Source organism: Miniopterus natalensis, chromosome 4, assembly GCF_054644295.1.
Source record: "Miniopterus natalensis isolate mMinNat1 chromosome 4, mMinNat1.hap1, whole genome shotgun sequence".
In the NCBI taxonomy this organism is placed as follows: Eukaryota; Metazoa; Chordata; class Mammalia; order Chiroptera; family Miniopteridae; genus Miniopterus; species Miniopterus natalensis.
In genome coordinates this window covers 61,303,796-61,324,429 of record NC_142084.1, presented here as the reverse complement: position 1 = coordinate 61,324,429, position 20,634 = coordinate 61,303,796, and the positions used below count along the sequence as shown (strand labels likewise).

Genomic DNA, 20,634 nt, shown 5'->3' with positions numbered 1-20,634 from the left:
TAACCGTCTCTCTAACCCTAGCCCTCAACATAACCCTAACCCTAGGTCCAATCCTAACCCTAACCGTCTCTCTAACCCTAGCCCTCAACATAACCCTAACCCTAGGTCCAATCCTAACCCTAACCGTCTGCCTAACCCTAGCCCTCAACAAAACCCTAACCCTCGGTCCAATCCTAACCCTAACCGTCTCTCTAACCCTAGCCCTCAACATAACCCTAACCGTAGGTCCCATCTGAACCCGAACCGTCTCTCTAACCCTAGCCCTCAACATAACCCTAACCCTAGGACCCATCCAGACCCGAACCGTCTATCTAACCCTAGCCCTCAACATAACCCTAACCCTAGGTCCCATCCAGACCCGAACCGTCTCTCTAACCCTAGCCCCCAACATCACCATAAACCTAGGTCCCATCCAGACCCCAACAGTCTCTCTAACCCTAGCCCTCAACATAACCCTAACCCTAGGTCCCATCCAGACCCTAACCGTCTCTCTAACCCTAGCCCTCAACATAACCCTAACCCTAGGTCCCATCCAGACCCGAACCGTCTGTCTAACCCTAGCCATCAACATAACCCTAACCCTATGTCACATCCAGACCCGAACCGTCTCTCTAACCCTAGCCCTCAACATAACCCTAACCCTAGGTCCCATCCAGACCCGAACCGTCTCTCTAACCCTAGCCCTCAACATAACCCTAACCCTAGGTCCCATCCGAACCCGAACCGTCTCTCTAACCCTAGCCCTCAACATAACCCTAACCCTAGGTCCCATCCGAACCCGAACCGTCTCTCTAACCCTAGCCCTCAACATAACCCTAACCCTAGGTCCCATCCGGACCCGAACCGTCTCTCTAACCCTAGCCCTCAACATAACCCGAACCCTAGGTCCCATCCAGACCCGAACCGTCTCTCTAACACTAGCCCTCAACATAACCCTAACCCTAGATTCCATGTTAACTTTAACCGTCTCTCTAACCCTAGCCCTCAACATAACCCTAACCCTAGGTCCCATCCTGACCCGAACCGTCTCTCTAACCCTAGCCCTCAACATAACCCTAACCCTAGATTCCATGTGAACCCGAAAGGTCTCTCTAACCCTAGCCCTCAACATAACCCTAACCCTAGGTCCCATCCGGACCCGAACCGTCTCTCTAACCCTAGCCCTCAACATAACCCTAACCCTAGGTCCCATCCAGACCCGAACCGTCTCTCTAACCCTAGCTCTCAACATAACCCTGACCCTAGGTGCCATCCAGACCCGAACCGTCTCTCTAACCCTAGCCCTCAGCATAACCCTAACCCTAGGTCCAATCCTCACCCTAACCGTCTCTCTAACCCTAGCTCTCAACATAACCCTAACCCTAGGTCCAATCCACACCCGAACCCTCTCTCTAACCCTCGCCCTCAACATAACGCTAACCCTAGGTCCAATTCTAACCCTAACCGTCTCTCTAACCCTAGCCCTCAACATAACCCTAACCCTAGGTCCAATCCTCACCCTAACCGTCTCTCTAACCCTAGTCCTCAACATAACCCTAACCCTAGGTCCAATCCTAACCTTAACCGTCTGCCTAACCCTAGCCCTCAACATAAGCCTAACCCTAGGTCCAATCCTAACCCTAACCGTCTGCCTATCCCTTGCCCTCAACATAACCCTAACCGTAGGTCCAATCCTAACCCTAATCGTCTGCCTATCCCTAGCCCTCAACATAACCCTAACCCTAGGTCCAATCCTCACCCTAACCGTCTCTCTAACCCTAGCACTCAACATAACCCTAAGCCTAGGTCCAATCCTAACCCTAACCATCTCTCTAAACCTAGCCCTCAACATAACCCTAACCCTAGGTCCAACCCTAACCCTAACCATTGGCCTAACTCTAGCCCTCAACATAACCCTAACCCTAGGTCCAATCCTAACCCTAACCGTCTCTCTAACCCTAGCCCTCAACATAACCCTAAACCTAGGTCCAATCCTCACCCTAACCGTCTCTCTAACCCTCGCCCTCAACATAACACTAACCCTAGGTCCAATCCTCACCCTAACCGTCTCTCTAACCCTAGCCCTCAATATAACCTTAACCCGAGGTCCAATCCTCACCCTAACCGTCTGCCTATCCCTAGACCTCAACATAACCCTAACCCTAGGTCCAATCCTAACCCTTACCGTCTCTCTAACCCTAGCCCTCAACATAACCCTAACCCTAAGTCCAATCCTCACCCTAACCGTCTCTCCAACCCTAGACCTCAACAGAACTCTAACCCTAGGTCCAATCCTAACCCTAACCGTCTCTCTAATCCTAGCCCTCAACATAACCCTAACCCTAGGTCCAATCCTAACCCTAACCGTCTCTCTAAACCTATCCCTCAACATAACCCTAACCCTAGGTCCAATCCTCACCCTAACCGTCTCTCTATCCGTAGCCCTCAACATAACCCTAACCCTAGGTCCAATCCTAAAGCTAACCGTCTCTCTAACCCTAGCCCTCAACATAACCAAACCCTAGGTCCAATCCTAACCCTAACCGTCTCTCTAACCCTAGCCCTCAACATAACCCTAACCCTAGGTCCAATCCTCACCCTAACCGTCTCTCTAACCCTAGCCCTCAACATAACCCTAACCCTAGGTCCAATACTCACCCAAACCGTCTCTCTAACCCTAGCCCTCAACATAACCCTAACCCTAGGTCCAATCCTAACCCTAACTGTCTGCCTATCCCTAGCCCTCAACATAACCCTAACCCTAGGTCCAATCCTAACCCTAACCGTCTCTCTAACCCTAGCCCTCAACATAACCCTAACCCTAGGTCCAATCCTAACCCTAACCTTCTCTCTAACCCTAGCCCTCAACATAACCCTAACCCTAGGTCCAATCCTAACCCTAACCGTCTCTCTAACCCTAGCCCTCAACATAACCCTAACCCTAGGTCCAATCCTCACCCTAACCGTCTCTCTAACCCTAGCTCTCAACATAACCCTAACCCTAGGTCCAATCCACACCCGAACCCTCTCTCTAACCCTCGCCCTCAACATAACACTAACCCTAGGTCCAATCCTAACGCTAACCGTCTGCCTAACCTTAGCCCTCAACATAACCCTAACCCTAGGTCCAATCCTCACCCTAACCGTCTCTCTATCCCTAGCCCTCAACATAACCCTAACCCTAGTTCCAATCCTAAAGCTAACCGTCTCTCTAACCCTAGCCCTCAACATAACCCTAACCCTAGGTCCAATCCTAACCATAACCGTCTCTCTCACCCTAGCCCTCAACATAACCCTAACCCTAGGTCCAGTCCTAACCCTAACCGTATGCCTAACCCTAGCCCTCAACATAACCCTAACCCTAGGTCCAATCCTAACCCTAACCGTCTCTCTAACCCTAGCCCTCAACATAACCCTAAGCCTAGGTCCAATCCTAACCCTAACCGTCTCTCTAACCCTAGCCCTCAAAATAACCCTAACCTTACGTCCAATCCTAACCCTAACCGTCTGCCTAACCCTAGCCCTCAACATAACCCTAACCCTAGGTCCAATCCTAACCCTAACCGTCTCTCTAACCGTAGCCCTCAACATAACCCTAACCCTAGGCCCAATCTTAACCCTAACCGTCTCTCTAACCCTATCCCTCAACATAACCCTAACCGAGGGTCTAATCTTCACCCTAACCATCTCTCTAACCCTAGCCCTCAACATAACCCTAACCCTAGGTCCAATCCTAACCCTAACCGTCTCTCTAACCCTAGCCCTCAACATAACGATAACCCTATGTCCAAAGCTAACCCTAACCGTCTGCCTAACCCTAGACCTCAACGTAACCCTAACCCTAGGTCCAATCCTAACCCTAACCGTCTCTCTAACCCTAGCCCTCAACATAACCCTAACCCTAGGTCCAGTCCTCACCCTAACCGTCTCTCTAACCCTAGCCCTCAACATAACCCTAACCCTAGGTCCAATCCTAACCCTAACCGTCTGCCTAACCCTAGCCCTCAACAAAGCCCTAACCCTAGGTCCGATCCTAACCCTAACCGTCTGCCTATCCCTAGCCCTCAACAAAACCCTAACCCTAGGTCCAATCCTAACCCTAACCGTCTGCCTAACCCTAGCCCTCAACATAACCCTAACCCTAGGTGCAATCCTAACCCTAACCGTCTGCCTAACCCTAGCCCTCAACATAACCCTAACCCTAGGTCCAATCCTCACCCTAACCGTCTGCCTAACCCTAGCCCTCAACATAACCCTAACCCTAGGTCGAATCCTAACCCTAACCGTCTCTCTAACCCTAGCCCTCAACATAACCCTAACGCTAGGTCCAATCCTAACCCTAACCGTCTCTCTAACCCTAGCCCTCAACATAACCCTAACCCTAGGTCCAATCCTAACCCTAACCGTCTCTCTAACCCTAGCCCTCAACATAACCCTAACCCTAGGTCCAATCCTAACCCTAACCGTCTGCCTAACCCTAGCCCTCAACAAAACCCTAACCCTCGGTCCAATCCTAACCCTAACCGTCTCTCTAACCCTAGCCCTCAACATAACCCTAACCGTAGGTCCCATCTGAACCCGAACCGTCTCTCTAACCCTAGCCCTCAACATAACCCTAACCCTAGGACCCATCCAGACCCGAACCGTCTATCTAACCCTAGCCCTCAACATAACCCTAACCCTAGGTCCCATCCAGACCCGAACCGTCTCTCTAACCCTAGCCCCCAACATCACCATAAACCTAGGTCCCATCCAGACCCCAACAGTCTCTATAACCCTAGCCCTCAACATAACCCTAACCCTAGGTCCCATCCAGACCCTAACCGTCTCTCTAACCCTAGCCCTCAACATAACCCTAACCCTAGGTCCCATCCAGACCCGAACCGTCTGTCTAACCCTAGCCATCAACATAACCCTAACCCTATGTCACATCCAGACCCGAACCGTCTCTCTAACCCTAGCCCTCAACATAACCCTAACCCTAGGTCCCATCCAGACCCGAACCGTCTCTCTAACCCTAGCCCTCAACATAACCCTAACCCTAGGTCCCATCCGAACCCGAACCGTCTCTCTAACCCTAGCCCTCAACATAACCCTAACCCTAGGTCCCATCCGAACCCGAACCGTCTCTCTAACCCTAGCCCTCAACATAACCCTAACCCTAGGTCCCATCCGGACCCGAACCGTCTCTCTAACCCTAGCCCTCAACATAACCCGAACCCTAGGTCCCATCCAGACCCGAACCGTCTCTCTAACACTAGCCCTCAACATAACCCTAACCCTAGATTCCATGTTAACTTTAACCGTCTCTCTAACCCTAGCCCTCAACATAACCCTAACCCTAGGTCCCATCCTGACCCGAACCGTCTCTCTAACCCTAGCCCTCAACATAACCCTAACCCTAGGTCCCATCCGGACCCGAACCGTCTCTCTAACCCTAGCCCTCAACATAACCCTAACCCTAGATTCCATGTGAACCCGAACCGTCTCTCTAACCCTAGCCCTCAACATAACCCTAACCCTAGGTCCCATCCAGACCCGAACCGTCTCTCTATCCCTAGCCCTCAACATAACCCTAACCCTAGTTCCCATCCAGACCCGAACCGTCTCTCTAACCCTAGCCCTCAACGTAACCCTAACCCTAGGTCCCATCCATACCCGAACCGTCTCTCTAACCCTAGCCCTCAACATAACCCTAACCCTAGGTCCCATCCAGACCCGAACCGTCTCTCTAACCCTAGCCCTCAACATAACCCTAACCCTAGGTCCCATCTGAACCCGATCTGTCTCTCTAACCCTAGCCCTCAACATAACCCTAACCCTAGATCCCATCCGGACCCGAACCGTCTCTCTAACCCTAGCCCTCAACATAACCCTAACCCTAGATTCCATGTGAACCCGAAAGGTCTCTCTAACCCTAGCCCTCAACATAACCCTAACCCTAGGTCCCATCCGGACCCGAACCGTCTCTCTAACCCTAGCCCTCAACATAACCCTAACCCTAGGTCCCATCCAGACCCGAACCGTCTCTCTAACCCTAGCTCTCAACATAACCCTGACCCTAGGTGCCATCCGGACCCGAACCGTCTCTCTAACCCTAGCCCTCAGCATAACCCTAACCCTAGGTCCAATCCTCACCCTAACCGTCTCTCTAACCCTAGCTCTCAACATAACCCTAACCCTAGGTCCAATCCACACCCGAACCCTCTCTCTAACCCTCGCCCTCAACATAACGCTAACCCTAGGTCCAATTCTAACCCTAACCGTCTCTCTAACCCTAGCCCTCAACATAACCCTAACCCTAGGTCCAATCCTCACCCTAACCGTCTCTCTAACCCTAGTCCTCAACATAACCCTAACCCTAGGTCCAATCCTAACCTTAACCGTCTGCCTAACCCTAGCCCTCAACATAAGCCTAACCCTAGGTCCAATCCTAACCCTAACCGTCTGCCTATCCCTTGCCCTCAACATAACCCTAACCGTAGGTCCAATCCTAACCCTAATCGTCTGCCTATCCCTAGCCCTCAACATAACCCTAACCCTAGGTCCAATCCTCACCCTAACCGTCTCTCTAACCCTAGCACTCAACATAACCCTAAGCCTAGGTCCAATCCTAACCCTAACCATCTCTCTAAACCTAGCCCTCAACATAACCCTAACCCTAGGTCCAATCCTAACCCTAACCATTTGCCTAACTCTAGCCCTCAACATAACCCTAACCCTAGGTCCAATCCTAACCCTAACCGTCTCTCTAACCCTAGCCCTCAACATAACCCTAACCCTAGGTCCAATCCTCACCCTAACCGTCTCTCTAACCCTCGCCCTCAACATAACACTAACCCTAGGTCCAATCCTCACCCTAACCGTCTCTCTAACCCTAGCCCTCAATATAACCTTAACCCGAGGTCCAATCCTCACCCTAACCGTCTGCCTATCCCTAGACCTCAACATAACCCTAACCCTAGGTCCAATCCTAACCCTTACCGTCTCTCTAACCCTAGCCCTCAACATAACCCTAACCCTAAGTCCAATCCTCACCCTAACCGTCTCTCCAACCCTAGACCTCAACAGAACTCTAACCCTAGGTCCAATCCTAACCCTAACCGTCTCTCTAATCCTAGCCCTCAACATAACCCTAACCCTAGGTCCAATCCTAACCCTAACCGTCTCTCTAAACCTATCCCTCAACATAACCCTAACCCTAGGTCCAATCCTCACCCTAACCGTCTCTCTATCCGTAGCCCTCAACATAACCCTAACCCTAGGTCCAATCCTAAAGCTAACCGTCTCTCTAACCCTAGCCCTCAACATAACCAAACCCTAGGTCCAATCCTAACCCTAACCGTCTCTCTAACCCTAGCCCTCAACATAACCCTAACCCTAGGTCCAATCCTCACCCTAACCGTCTCTCTAACCCTAGCCCTCAACATAACCCTAACCCTAGGTCCAATACTCACCCAAACCGTCTCTCTAACCCTAGCCCTCAACATAACCCTAACCCTAGGTCCAATCCTAACCCTAACTGTCTGCCTATCCCTAGCCCTCAACATAACCCTAACCCTAGGTCCAATCCTAACCCTAACCGTCTCTCTAACCCTAGCCCTCAACATAACCCTAACCCTAGGTCCAATCCTAACCCTAACCTTCTCTCTAACCCTAGCCCTCAACATAACCCTAACCCTAGGTCCAATCCTAACCCTAACCGTCTCTCTAACCCTAGCCCTCAACATAACCCTAACCCTAGGTCCAATCCTCACCCTAACCGTCTCTCTAACCCTAGCTCTCAACATAACCCTAACCCTAGGTCCAATCCACACCCGAACCCTCTCTCTAACCCTCGCCCTCAACATAACACTAAGCCTAGGTCCAATCCTAACGCTAACCGTCTGCCTAACCTTAGCCCTCAACATAACCCTAACCCTAGGTCCAATCCTCACCCTAACCGTCTCTCTATCCCTAGCCCTCAACATAACCCTAACCCTAGTTCCAATCCTAAAGCTAACCGTCTCTCTAACCCTAGCCCTCAACATAACCCTAACCCTAGGTCCAATCCTAACCATAACCGTCTCTCTCACCCTAGCCCTCAACATAACCCTAACCCTAGGTCCAGTCCTAACCCTAACCGTATGCCTAACCCTAGCCCTCAACATAACCCTAACCCTAGGTCCAATCCTAACCCTAACCGTCTCTCTAACCCTAGCCCTCAACATAACCCTAAGCCTAGGTCCAATCCTAACCCTAACCGTCTCTCTAACCCTAGCCCTCAAAATAACCCTAACCTTACGTCCAATCCTAACCCTAACCGTCTGCCTAACCCTAGCCCTCAACATAACCCTAACCCTAGGTCCAATCCTAACCCTAACCGTCTCTCTAACCGTAGCCCTCAACATAACCCTAACCCTAGGCCCAATCTTAACCCTAACCGTCTCTCTAACCCTATCCCTCAACATAACCCTAACCGAGGGTCTAATCTTCACCCTAACCATCTCTCTAACCCTAGCCCTCAACATAACCCTAACCCTAGGTCCAATCCTAACCCTAACCGTCTCTCTAACCCTAGCCCTCAACATAACGATAACCCTATGTCCAAAGCTAACCCTAACCGTCTGCCTAACCCTAGACCTCAACGTAACCCTAACCCTAGGTCCAATCCTAACCCTAACCGTCTCTCTAACCCTAGCCCTCAACATAACCCTAACCCTAGGTCCAGTCCTCACCCTAACCGTCTCTCTAACCCTAGCCCTCAACATAACCCTAACCCTAGGTCCAATCCTAACCCTAACCGTCTGCCTAACCCTAGCCCTCAACAAAGCCCTAACCCTAGGTCCGATCCTAACCCTAACCGTCTGCCTATCCCTAGCCCTCAACAAAACCCTAACCCTAGGTCCAATCCTAACCCTAACCGTCTGCCTAACCCTAGCCCTCAACATAACCCTAACCCTAGGTGCAATCCTAACCCTAACCGTCTGCCTAACCCTAGCCCTCAACATAACCCTAACCCTAGGTCCAATCCTCACCCTAACCGTCTGCCTAACCCTAGCCCTCAACATAACCCTAACCCTAGGTCGAATCCTAACCCTAACCGTCTCTCTAACCCTAGCCCTCAACATAACCCTAACGCTAGGTCCAATCCTAACCCTAACCGTCTCTCTAACCCTAGCCCTCAACATAACCCTAACCCTAGGTCCAATCCTAACCCTAACCGTCTCTCTAACCCTAGCCCTCAACATAACCCTAACCCTAGGTCCAATCCTAACCCTAACCGTCTGCCTAACCCTAGCCCTCAACAAAACCCTAACCCTCGGTCCAATCCTAACCCTAACCGTCTCTCTAACCCTAGCCCTCAACATAACCCTAACCCTAGGTCCGATCCTAACCCTAACCGTCTGCCTAACCCTAGCCCTCAACATAACCCTAACCCTAGGTCCAATCCTAACCCTAGCCGTCTCTCTAACCCTAGCCCTCAACATAACCCTAACCCTAGGTCCAATCGTAACCCTGAACGTCTCTCTAACCCTAGCCCTCAACATAACCCTAACCCTAGGTCCAATCCTAACCCTAACCGTCTCTAACCCTAGCCCTAAACATAACCCTAACCCTAGGTCCAATCCTAAACCCTACCCGTCTCTCTAACCCTAGCCCTCAACATAACCCTAACCCTAGGTCCAATCTTAACCCTAACCATCTGTCTAACCCTAGCTCTCAATATAACCCTAATGCTAGATCGAATCCTAACCCTAACCCTATCCTAACCCTAACCCTAAACCTAACCCTAACCGCAGGTCAAATCCTAACACTAACCATCTCCCTAACCCTATCCCTAACCCTAGGTTTAATCCTAACCATAACGATATCCCTAACCCTAACCCTCAACCTAACCCTAGGTCTAGTCCTAAGCCTAACCATATCCCTAACCCTAACCATCAACATAACACTAACAATCCTCATGTTCCTCCCACCTTTCCCCTCATCTGACCTACCCCAATCCGTTACTCCAACTGCCTTTTCATGGCTGCATCAGACACAGCTGGACACTTTTAGTTAAATATAAAAAATATATCTTTATTCATTTCAAAGAGAGGAAGGGAGAGGCATATAAGAACATCAATGAGTCATTGATAGGCTGCCTCCTGCATGTCCCCTACTGTGTATGGAACCCAAAACCCGGGCATGTGCCTTGACTGGGAATTGAACCATGATCCCCGGGATTATAGTTCGATGCTCACCCGCTGATCCACGTCACCCAGGCTAGACACTATTTTTTTAAAGTGTTCCTGGAAAGTGTGAGATGGCATCTCGCTGTGGTTTATATAAACTCTATCATCACAGAGTAGTCACCAGTGAATTCTGGTGCTGTCAGCATGCCCCTCTTGTAACGACGGCCTAGGATTTGGGGTCAAATTGTACTAAGAAATGTTTACCATGCAATGATTTCAGGCTGGATGGGGAAGAGGTCAGCTCTGCCCTCGCCACCTGCCTATGTTGTCTGCAAGGTGCATGGTGGTCTGGCCAACCTCCTCTAAGCCCTCTTGTGGCAGCCTCCAGAGGATGGGCAACCTTCCAGGACTACACTGGACAGAGTTGTTATGTAGGCCGTTTGCATATTGATGCTCCCCGTCTAGGGTGTCAGAAGCTGTGGGGTAGGCCGGTACCACAGCCCCTTGGGCCCGAGTCACAACATAGGCATAGCCCCAGGAGGTAGGGACCACGCACCTTCTCTGCCCAGGCTGGTACAGCAATTGAAGGTTCAGGGTGGTTTTAGGGGGCCCTTGGCCCTGGAAATATGTGCAGGATGAGGGACAGTGGGAACAGCCTGGTTTCCTTCCCTCCCCCACCCCCAGGGAAAAACCCAGGTCCAGGGGAGGCTGCCAGACAGTCGGGGATTGTGAGCCCATCTCTTCAACCTGCCAGCTCTGATGCAGACATGGGCAGCAGTACCAGGCTCAGTGACCTACCAAACCAACAGCAGAGTGGAGGGCTGGCGGTTCAAGTGGCCAGGCAGAGGTGCCCACACCAGGATCATGGCCCAGAGGGTCTTGGGCCCTGGCAGATGAGGTACCCTTGGGAAGCCTGAACCCATCTTGAAGTCCCCCCTCCATCTCCTGGAACCTCTGCACACCAAGTTCCACACCCCCAACTTTGCTGACCAGCTGCTACAGACCCCACTGTGTGTGTGTGTGGGGGGGTCATGATGTAGCCTTTACCAACCAGTTGGACCCCTTACCTAGCACAAACAGGACAGCCCCAAGTATCATCCTGTCTGGGACAGGGGAGGGGGAAGGCAAGGGCCATAGGGATGGATAGAGGGGGGGCCCAGTCCCATCCCCAGGGCTTCCTGATGCAGTGTATGACTGAGCCACGCACTTATAAGGACACAGAGTCCTGGGGATGGGGAACTCCAATTACCCTAAAAGCATGAACTCAGTGCTGGCTGCTGGCTTGCAGCTGCAGTTACAATGGCACCTGATAAATCACTGAGTTTTCTGGATCATTAAGCAGGACTGTCAGTGGGGAGTAACTTTCTGGAAGGTTCTGATGGCAGCTTTGGGGCCCACGCTTCTGGGCTGGCCTCCAGGTGCTGAATGGACTGGCGGTGTCCCCAGGGCAGTGGAGGTACCTGGCCTGCCTCAAGCCCTTGACACTGACAAGGATGTTCTGGTCAAGTGGCCCTGGGCATGTGTCTCTCCAAGGGATCCTGGCCCAGAACTGGCTGTTACCCCAGAGCCCTTGCCTTAACCAAGACTGAGGGGAACCTTGGCATCCAACAAGATGTGACCAGTGTAACCCCACTGGTGTCTCCCTGAATCACAGTCACCCCCGGTGACTTCAGCCTGAGGCTGCCCCTCCACAGCCCAAACCCTCCCGTAGAGGATGGCCTGTCCTTCAAAGTTATGCAAAGGCACTAGGGTTACAGATGAGTGTCTGAAAAGTCTAAGAACCAGTTTCTCTCAACATGACTTTTAAGCCAGACCTGACAGCCTGTCTCAAGGGTCCTGAAGCTCAGCCTGGGACCTCGGATAACCCTCAGCACACACAGAGGACTGAAGAGGACAGGCTTTTAGGTCTTTTGTTAAAAACAAAATAGCACCAACTGGACACAACAGACACCAGTGGATCAACAAAGACAAAACAACCCCTCGTGCAGGTCACAATGCAAACATGGAACCAGGGAAAGGTGAGCTTGTAGCACTGCTGCTGGTCTGAGGGCTTTGGCCCAGTGGCCCCCAGGTGTGCAGCTGTCAGTCTGTCCATGGGTAGGGGTCTGGGTCCCTGCACTCACTTGGCAGGCCGGGTGATGATGCGGGTAGAGAAGTCAAACAGGTCTCGATTGATCTTGCGCAAGTTCTGCACCTCATCTTCCAACTCTGTGATTCGGATCCGCAGCTGGTCCTGGCCACCCAACACATTCTACGAAGGAGTTAGGGCGGGGGAGGGAGTGCTCAGGGCAGAAGGACCTCTGAAATCCCACAGAGGGGGGCGAATCTCCTCCCTAATTAAGTCCCACTCCAGACCAGACAGTGTGGCTCAGCAGTTGAGCATTGATCTATGACCCAGGAAATCGCAGCTCGATTCCTGCTTAGGGCACGGGCACATGCCCAGGTTGCCAGCTTGATCCTTAGTGGGGTTGGGGGAGGTGCGTGTAGGAGGCAGCCAATCAATGACACTCTCTCATCACTGATGTCTCTCTCTCTCTCTCTGAAATAAAAATATATTAAAAAGAAGAAAATCCCATTCTACTCCACCCCAGCCTCACCCTTCTCCAAGGCCCCACCCACCTTTTCCATCGTGCTACACATCACCATGTGCAGCTGCTCTGCTCGCTCCAGGTAGCTGGGCTCTGAGCCCTGCAAAAAAAGGGCTGCCTCAGTGACCTCTGAGCTCACCATGCTGCTCACATCATCCAAATGGTGAGGGAGGTGCCATCCTGACACCTGCTCACAGATGGAGACAGGTTCCAAGGGGTCGCTGGGTATGATGTCTCTGTGGGAGGCTACACCTTCAACCCCACCCAGCAGGAAGCAACATGATCGTGATCAGCTTCCTCAAATCTGCTTCCTGCTGTAGGACTGTGCCCAACAAGACCCAGGGGATGGGGACATTCAAGGCCACACCATAGCTATGGGATTGGAGCCAAGTTTTGGGAGACATGAAGAAACCGGGGTCAAGAAGGCTCCAGAAAAGGATCGGCTAGCTCATGGGCAGAACCTGTCCACTTCCTGCTAGACACAGTCTAGACATGCTGCCCTTGGCTGGCAGACGGGCACTTGATTCTGTCATCCATCATGTCTAAGTGAGGGGACACTCGTGGGGCTCCTGATTCCAGGGCAAGGAAAGAGTGAGCAGAGGTGGAGAGCATAGCCAGAGTGGCAATGCCAGGCCCCGCCAAACACAGGCAGGTGGGTGATCTCTGGAAAGGAGTCCCTGGTGGATACCAGGGAAGCAAGCCCTGCCTACTGCCCTGCTGGAGAAGGCACTGGACACAGTGCCTTTGGTCACACTTGTTTGCTTATTTGAGAATGCACCCTGGTGCGTAGTCTGCTTCTACTATGGAAGGTGCTTTCTGAGGTCAGGTGCTGAACACCAGGCTGGGCTCAGCCATGCAGTCAGAGGGGTCTCCTCACTGAGGGCATATGTGGAGGGCCCTCACAGGGACCCCAGCCAGGGCCCAGACAAGCAGGGAACACAGAGCCATGCTGTAGAGATTGAGCCGGGGCGGGTCCTCTAGAGGTGCGAGGACAGGGCACCTGCTGTAGCAAGTACCTGCTGGTGGAGGCCCAGGCGCAGAGTAAGGCCCCCTCGGTGCTGCTCATCCCCATGCTCAGCACCCAGAAGATGTTTGTTGAAGTGTGGCAGAGGGAGGCTGGGCCTGAAGTCGGAGCTCAGCATGCTGACCGGCGCCAGCATAATGAAGGCGTTGGTCACCGGGCCTGTGACAAGGCAGGTGGCCAGTCAGGAGCTGCCTCGGCCAGGCCTGGGCCACAGTTCCCATACCCTCCACTCCTCAAACCCACCCACCTATCCAGGAGTGGCCCATCTACTTTCCTCTCGCTAGTCCTACCTCCTAGCACCTGGCTAAGTGGCTGGGGTGTAGACAAATGGGCAAAGCCACATAGCTTACAACCTCTTGATCTTCTGCTCCCAGCCCCACCTTTGAGGGTCACCGTCCTGATGCACTGCTTGCTCTGGATGTCCCAAAGGCGCACCGTCTCGTCATGTGAGCCGGAGAGCAACACACTGCCATCAGTGGAAACTGACAGGCAGGTCACCTGGTTCCTGGGGACAAAGGTCTGAGAAAGGGTGGCCCAAATGACCCCCAGACCCCAGGAACAAGAGAACAGGGACCCTCCCCAGCTACCAGTCTGGTCCCCACACCTGTGGCCTTTGAACACCTTCCCGCTGTCCTGTTCTGGTTGGAAGTTCTTCTCTCTCTGTCCAGGCTGCAGAGGCCGAGGGTCCGGTGAGCAGAGGGACACATTTGTGCCTCAGCCCTGGGGGCCCCAGGGCACTGGGGGTGATGGGCAGGGGCAGAGCCCACTTGGCTCAAGGACCTGGATGTGGGGGTGCGAGGGGGATGGACAGTCCCAGAGCCTTTGGAGGATGGACCCTGGGTGTCCCACTGTCCCATAAGCCTCCAACCACGGGCCCAGGCACCCACCACTCACCCAGGTGCAGAGGTCGACCTGGAAGATGGAGCCCTCACTGCCACCACAGAACATGTGATGCTCAGCTAGGTCCATCGTCACAGCCATAACACCCACATCAAAGAGCACAGAGAGCAGCAGCTCGCCTGAGGAGATCTCCCACAGCTGGGGGCAGACAGGGCATGGGATGGGGGCTCCACAGACACTGGGGTCCCAGTGGTATAGGAGTGGTCTGAAAGCTGGGCAGCCCTGACTGGGAGATCCTGCACCCCACAGAACCTCAGATGGGAGCTGTCACTCAAGGAGGTCCTGGGGCTGGGGCACTCCCTAAAACAGGGCTAGGTTCTCATGCTCAGGACCCCTTGTCACCCCATTTTAGCTGTGAGGCCTAGATTCTGCCCACCCCTAGCCCAAGACAAAGACCCAAGGGCTGTATGCCCTCAAATCCCTGAGGCGTGGCCAGCGAGCCACCAGGCACAGGTGGCCAAGTGAGAATTTCAGAGCCAACATAGGCCTAGATCATCTGCCCCTTGGATATCCTGGAGGTGGGAAGCATTGGGGGATTAAGAGCTGTTTGGAGCTGCCAGCCTGGGGAGAGCAGGTGATTCACTGACTCACATCAGCCAAGAACCCACCAGCCACCCTGGCCCAGCTCAAAGATCCAATGGGGGTGGGGGTTGGTCTTACCTTCACTGTCTGGTCCAGTGAGGCTGTAGCCACTCGGGCCAGGGGCCCCCCAAAACCACAGTGCAGGTCTGTAATGGGAAGGGTGTGGCGGGACCAGATGTGCCGAGGGGCCGCAGTCCTGGAGGAGTCTACCTGTAGCACACTGCAAAAGAAATGGATTCAGGGGGAGGGCTGCACCCTAATGCCCCCACCAACTTCCACGTAGCCACTGGGCCCATCCCACTGACAAAAAATTCTCAGATGGTTCCAAATGATCCCTGGACAAACCAATCACCTTTGTTTGCCTCACAACAGCCCACCTGACTTGTAGGCCCCAGATCCAGCCCCTTCCTGTCCCAGGACTTTGGCATGGCCTTCTGAAGAGCAGGCTCCCTGCCCTCTGTGCTGAGGCCTCATCTGGCTGGAGGCTACCAACTAGGTGAAGGCCCGAGGTGAGGGTACTACCTGCATAGGCTCCACACCAGCACCAGGCAGTCCTTGCCACCCGAGAGGAAGTGGCTGCTGTCCCCTGTGAACTGCAGGCAGGAGATGTCCTGGTAGTGGCGGCTCAGGATGACCAGGAGGTTCCCTGTGGAGACCTAGTGAGGGTGGGGTACATGCAGGTCAGGACAGGAAATGGGGTACAGCATGTCCCCCCAGCTGCCAGGTCACTGGGATGCACGGAAGGGAGGGTCTGCTCATGCACAGGGAGAAGGATGGTGTGACTACAGCACCCAGGGAAAGCATGGATGAGAGTGTCAAGACTGGTGAGAGAGCTGGTCCTTTTAGGAGCAGCTGGATCCAGGACCAGCAGCAGGTGCCTCCTCATGCTGACTGTCACAGCAGGAAGTCATAGTCTTCCAGGCTAGCTGTGAGGGACTTCAAATGTAGCCTTGCCACTTGGTTTAGCAGGAGTGGGGGTGCCTCTTGCTGTGAAACCTGGGGGAGGGGAGACCCAAACCAGCAGAAAGCTGAGCAGATCGGTCTGCTGAAGAGGGAGGTGCCTAGTGGAAGGGAGAGGTGAACCCATCATACAACACCTGGAAAGGGCTGTGGCACAGGGGGAGGGGAACACGATGATGTTGTGGGTTAAACTGTCTTCCAAATAAGTATGTTCATGTTCTAATAATCCCTGGAACCTGTGTCCTTAAACAGGGGCTTTGCAGGTATAATCAGTTCAGGTGAGATCACAGTAGAGCAGAGTGGTTCCAGATCTAAACAGGTGTCTTTATAAGAAGGAAACTTGGACACACACTTGTTCACCTTGCAGCCCCACTCTAAGGATTTCCAGCCCCATCCCTCCTCAAAGAGCAAGAGGGAAAGGTCAACAGCGACAGCTGTGGGAATCAGCCTGGGCTCCTGCCTCCGTTGGCTGTGTGGGGCGCCCCTTGTGGTCATAGCTCACACTAGTCAGGAATTCTCCAAGAGAATGGGGTACCAGGGCCAGACAGCAACCCCAAAGCCCAGGACTGTCCCCCATCAAGAAGGGAAGAAACTCCTAAGATGTCCCCATCAGGCCAAGGGCCACTGGTTTCTACCACATCCCCTGCACCAGGCTAACAGTAATCAGCGCAAAGATTTTTACCATGACGGGGAATCTGTGAGGAGCCCCTCCCTGCCTCCATTTCTCTCCCTGTGCATGCAACTGCTTCCTTGTTTCAGAATCAGGACTAAGGTTTAAAATCCCAAGATGAGATAATGAAGCTTCTACCATCTTTCAGAGAACTCAGTTCCCTTGGCAGACTTCTGTTTTGCAGGTCAAGGTTAAGGTCAGGCAGGGCACAGGTGGTTACACACACCTCTGGCCCCAAATCCTACACTGTCTGCACAGGTGGTGAGACAGGTCTCCTCTCAAACAACCGACTGTTGGTGATAACACTGTTGGAGGTCTAACTCCATGATCCACAGGCCAAGCCTCATGACTCTGGCTCTGACACTCACTTCCCATAGGTATATGCTCTCTGCAATCCCTGCCAAAATGTAGAGGCCGTCGGGTGATGTGGTCAGACAGGTGACAGGCCCGGGGCACATGATCTTCTGCTGGAGCTGATCCTAGAGGAACATAAGAAGCTTTTGAGCTTCATGCAGAACTTGGGAGCCAGGGGGCAGTGAGGACAGTGGGTGGGGGCACCCAGGCAGCTGGTAAATCTAAACCCAGAAAGAATGGTGATAGGGGTGGTTTGAGTAAATTCACAGTTCAGTAAAGAAATGTTTGTTCCAGCCCTAGCCAGTCTGCTCAGTGGTTAGAGTGTCAGCCCACGGACCTAAGGATCCCGGGTCTGATTCTGGCTAAGGACATGTACCTCGGTTGCAGGCTCGATCCCCAGCCCAGATCAGGGTGTGTGTCAGAGGCAACCAAGCGATGTCTCTCTCTCACATGAATGCTTCTCTCTCCCTTTTTCCCTCTTCCACTCTCTGAAAAGCAATGAAAAAATATCCTCAGATGAGGATTAAAAAAAAAGAAATGTTTGCTCCAGCCCAGGCTTTATAGGCTGGAAGTAAAGAATGGCGAATCCTTAGATAAGAACAGATGGTGCTCCTATGGGCATGGGGTGGAGGTGGGAGAGGCACAGAGAGTCCAGGAGGGCATTGGGACTGGAGAGCCCAAAGGCTAGTAGTCTCATTCCCCAATCCTGCCTCCCTAAGGTCCCACCTATGACCCTGAGCCTCAGTTTCCAAATCTATAAAAAGGGAAAATGTAAATTCTGTGTGGCCTACAGGAGGCAAAACCAGAGCACAGAGCTTGCCCCCAAGAGATGTCAGCTGGCAAAAAAGGAAGTGAGTAGCTGAAGGAGCAGCATTTTGGGTTTGCCTAAGAGGAGATACCATGGGCTCTGATGAGGAAGGACAGTCTTTTTTGGGAGAATAAAAAGTCTCTCTGGGTTACCCTTTCAAGGGGTAGGAGACCCATAAAACCCCAAACTCTCCCTTTAAATTTCGCTCTCCTGAATGCATGGTGGAACAACAAATCGATGTTTCTCTCTCTCTACCGCTATAATCAATTAAAAAAAAAAAAAAAAAACCACCGCAGAGCCAGTCGATAAATCGTAGTTTAAAAAATAAAATAAACTTCGCGCCCTTTTCACACAGCTCCCTTTATAGCCCAACTACCTCCCCATCGCACTATGTACGCACGAGCCTGAGCGAGTCCCCCAACACCTGCTCCCCCACTCGCTCAAGTCCACGCGCTTCCTTCCTTGGATAAGCAACCCCCCCACCCACGCACGCTCAGAGCCCCTAACCGAGACTCTCCCTCGCCCCCACCGGCCCAGGGCATGTGCAGCCCCGGTCGACCAGTCTCGGATGCCCCGCGCACCCCCAGCGAAGTCCGGGCCGGGGTGCGCGCCACCGCACCTTCCGCTGCAGCTCCCAGGCGCTGATGTAGTTCTTGCCCAGCTGCGCTGCCAGCAGGTACTCGCCATTGAGCAGCGCCAGGCCCCGGGGCCCAGCCTGGCCGCCGCGGTACGTCAGCAGGTTAGCGCCCGAGTGCAATTCCCACACGATGCAGCTCCACAACTGGGCAGAGGAGTCTGTACACACTGCTACCTCCATGGGCGCCGCCATCTTATTCCCCCACCGCCCCGGAAGTGCGTCATCACCGGCAAGACGCGGGCGACTTCGCCGCGCGGGCTAGAGTGGCGCCCACGTTGTCCCGCCCCCGGCGGCTGGCCCTCCCGCGAGCGAGCCCAGGCTTCCGAGAGCCGGCTACCCTGTGAGTTAGGCGTCCCACCGCCCGGTCGGCTGAGACTCAAGGGGCGCAACGCCTGGTCGAAGATCTTGATAGGAGGCCTCTTGCAAAACTAGATGGAGAAGAAATCAAGGCCCAGGGTCTTCTGTGAGCAGTTAGTAGTTCAGAGCCTGGAAGTCTGACGAGTCCTTTTACGTTTGGAGCTCTCGGATTTTTTTTTTTTTAATACGCAAATAATAAAGTACCGACCTCACAGGTGTAAAATACAAGCTACGCACCTGACAACATATCTTGCTAGCACTTAATACATTGTAATTAAGTGCGTACTCGCGGATCCACAGTTCTTGGGGGACCACAAAATCCATATTTTTTTTCATGAACTTGGTGCAGGCCAAACAAGTCGAGAGCGCCTAACTTCAGGTGACAGTTGCTGTCCCGGCCATGTCTAAAAACTACTTTAAAATGTGGAATTAGTTGCCAACCTTTGAAAAGGGAGAAATCACGTAAAAGTCGGTATCTGCAGTCCAGGGGACTTCGCTGTCTGGGAGGGGGTATCCACAAGCAACACTTGGGGGCGCCCGATGCGCGGTGCCCGCAACAGGGTCCAGAGCGCCGGGATCCGCAACCCAAGTCCTGGCCGCCAGGTGGCAGCCGGGAGCCATCGACCGGGAGGCGGATTGTGGGCCGCTCCCAGCCCTGGGGCCACAGGGCGGAGCAGTTTCAAGGAACCCAGGGGCTTCCCAGAGGTGTCCTTTGAGTAGAGAACTAACAACTTGGAGAAAGGTGGACAGAGGCAGTGCCAAGGCCCTGAGGCCAGACCCTAGAGGGGTTCTTGGGCCATTCAGGGCCTTGTGGGCAGTGGGGTGCCTGGATTTAACTTTATCTTGGGGGAGGCAGGGCATACGAAACGGAAGGACTTTTGTAAGTTGAGGAGAGCTAGGTGTCTCAACCCCCAGCGTTGCTAAATGGAGAAACTGAGGCAGGGACCACCTAGTCCAAAGACAGACTGGAACTAGAACCAGCTGTTTCTGATTTCCACCACCCAAACCAGCTGATGCCCCCAGGTTTCTCAAATGTTTTTCAAGTGTGACTAAGAGAAATAAGATACCTCAAATGCTAACTCACTTTTCAAACACCAAAACAAAAAATCTTTTAGGTTTTTCCAAAAGCCAAATCTTTGAATTCTAAAAAACTGGCACTCTGCAGAACCCAGGCCGGGCCAAGGTGGCCCTTCCTCTAAACACCAACTCTGGGCTTGAAACTGGCACTTCTGAACCCAGGGGCAGGTCACTGCACAGCTCTGGACCGGTTTCCCCACATGCAAAGTGGGGGTTCCTCAGAGTTATGGGGTCTGTGTCCTGATCTTGAAAAGTCTGGCTTGCAAATTTCCAAATTCCAGGACATGGGTGGGTCTGGCAGAAGACCAGTTGTGCCAACGGGATAAGGGGCTCTGATGGTGGAGGCTCAGGCTGGAACGGGCCCAGGCGGTGCCCCAGGACAGGGCTGCTGGATTGCAGTCAGGCCCCCTCACAGGCCTCTCCCTCCCCTCCTTCTTTCCCTGGGGACACAGTAGGCCAGGCTGCTGTCAGGTCAGAGGTCACCCCACCCCCAGCACAGTTCCCGGAATGAGGACAGACCAGTTGTGTCAGAAGAGCAAGA

General features: G+C 53.2%; 1 protein-coding gene across 3 annotated transcripts; it reads right to left on the bottom strand.

Annotated features, from left to right (window-relative positions):
- Window positions 1–11,693: 11,693 nt before the first annotated feature.
- On the bottom strand, window positions 11,694–18,851 carry WDR18 (WD repeat domain 18). 3 transcript variants are annotated; one of them, XM_016214879.2, is made up of 10 exons: window positions 18,642–18,851; window positions 17,229–17,339; window positions 15,753–15,886; window positions 15,309–15,450; window positions 14,643–14,786; window positions 14,353–14,417; window positions 14,129–14,253; window positions 13,741–13,907; window positions 12,756–12,824; window positions 11,694–12,387 (listed from the first exon to the last, which is right to left on the bottom strand). In XM_016214879.2, the coding sequence occupies exons 1-10, from the start codon at window positions 18,849–18,851 to the stop codon at window positions 12,256–12,258; spliced, it is 1,299 nt and encodes a 432-aa protein (XP_016070365.2). In that variant the 3' UTR covers window positions 11,694–12,255. The 3 variants fall into 3 exon arrangements, with proteins under 3 accessions (XP_016070365.2, XP_087672711.1, XP_087672712.1); XM_087816585.1 differs by lacking the exon at window positions 12,756–12,824; XM_087816586.1 differs by lacking the exon at window positions 14,353–14,417 and having other exon boundaries at window positions 14,129–14,267; window positions 18,642–18,715.
- Window positions 18,852–20,634: the final 1,783 nt, after the last annotated feature.

What these genes read in the sequence shown, in the direction of transcription:
- WDR18 (XM_016214879.2), bottom strand. Translation starts at nt 18,851, where the DNA reads ATGGCGGCGCCCATGGAGGTAGCAGTGTGTACAGACTCCTCTGCCCAG. An exon ending in AGAGCATATACCTATGGGAA is followed by an intron (nt 15,887 to 17,228) that starts GTGAGTGTCAGA and finishes CACCCTCACTAG; the next exon opens with GTCTCCACAGGGAACCTCCT. An exon ending in CTGGTGTGGAGCCTATGCAG is followed by an intron (nt 15,451 to 15,752) that starts GTAGTACCCTCA and finishes TTTCTTTTGCAG; the next exon opens with TGTGCTACAGGTAGACTCCT.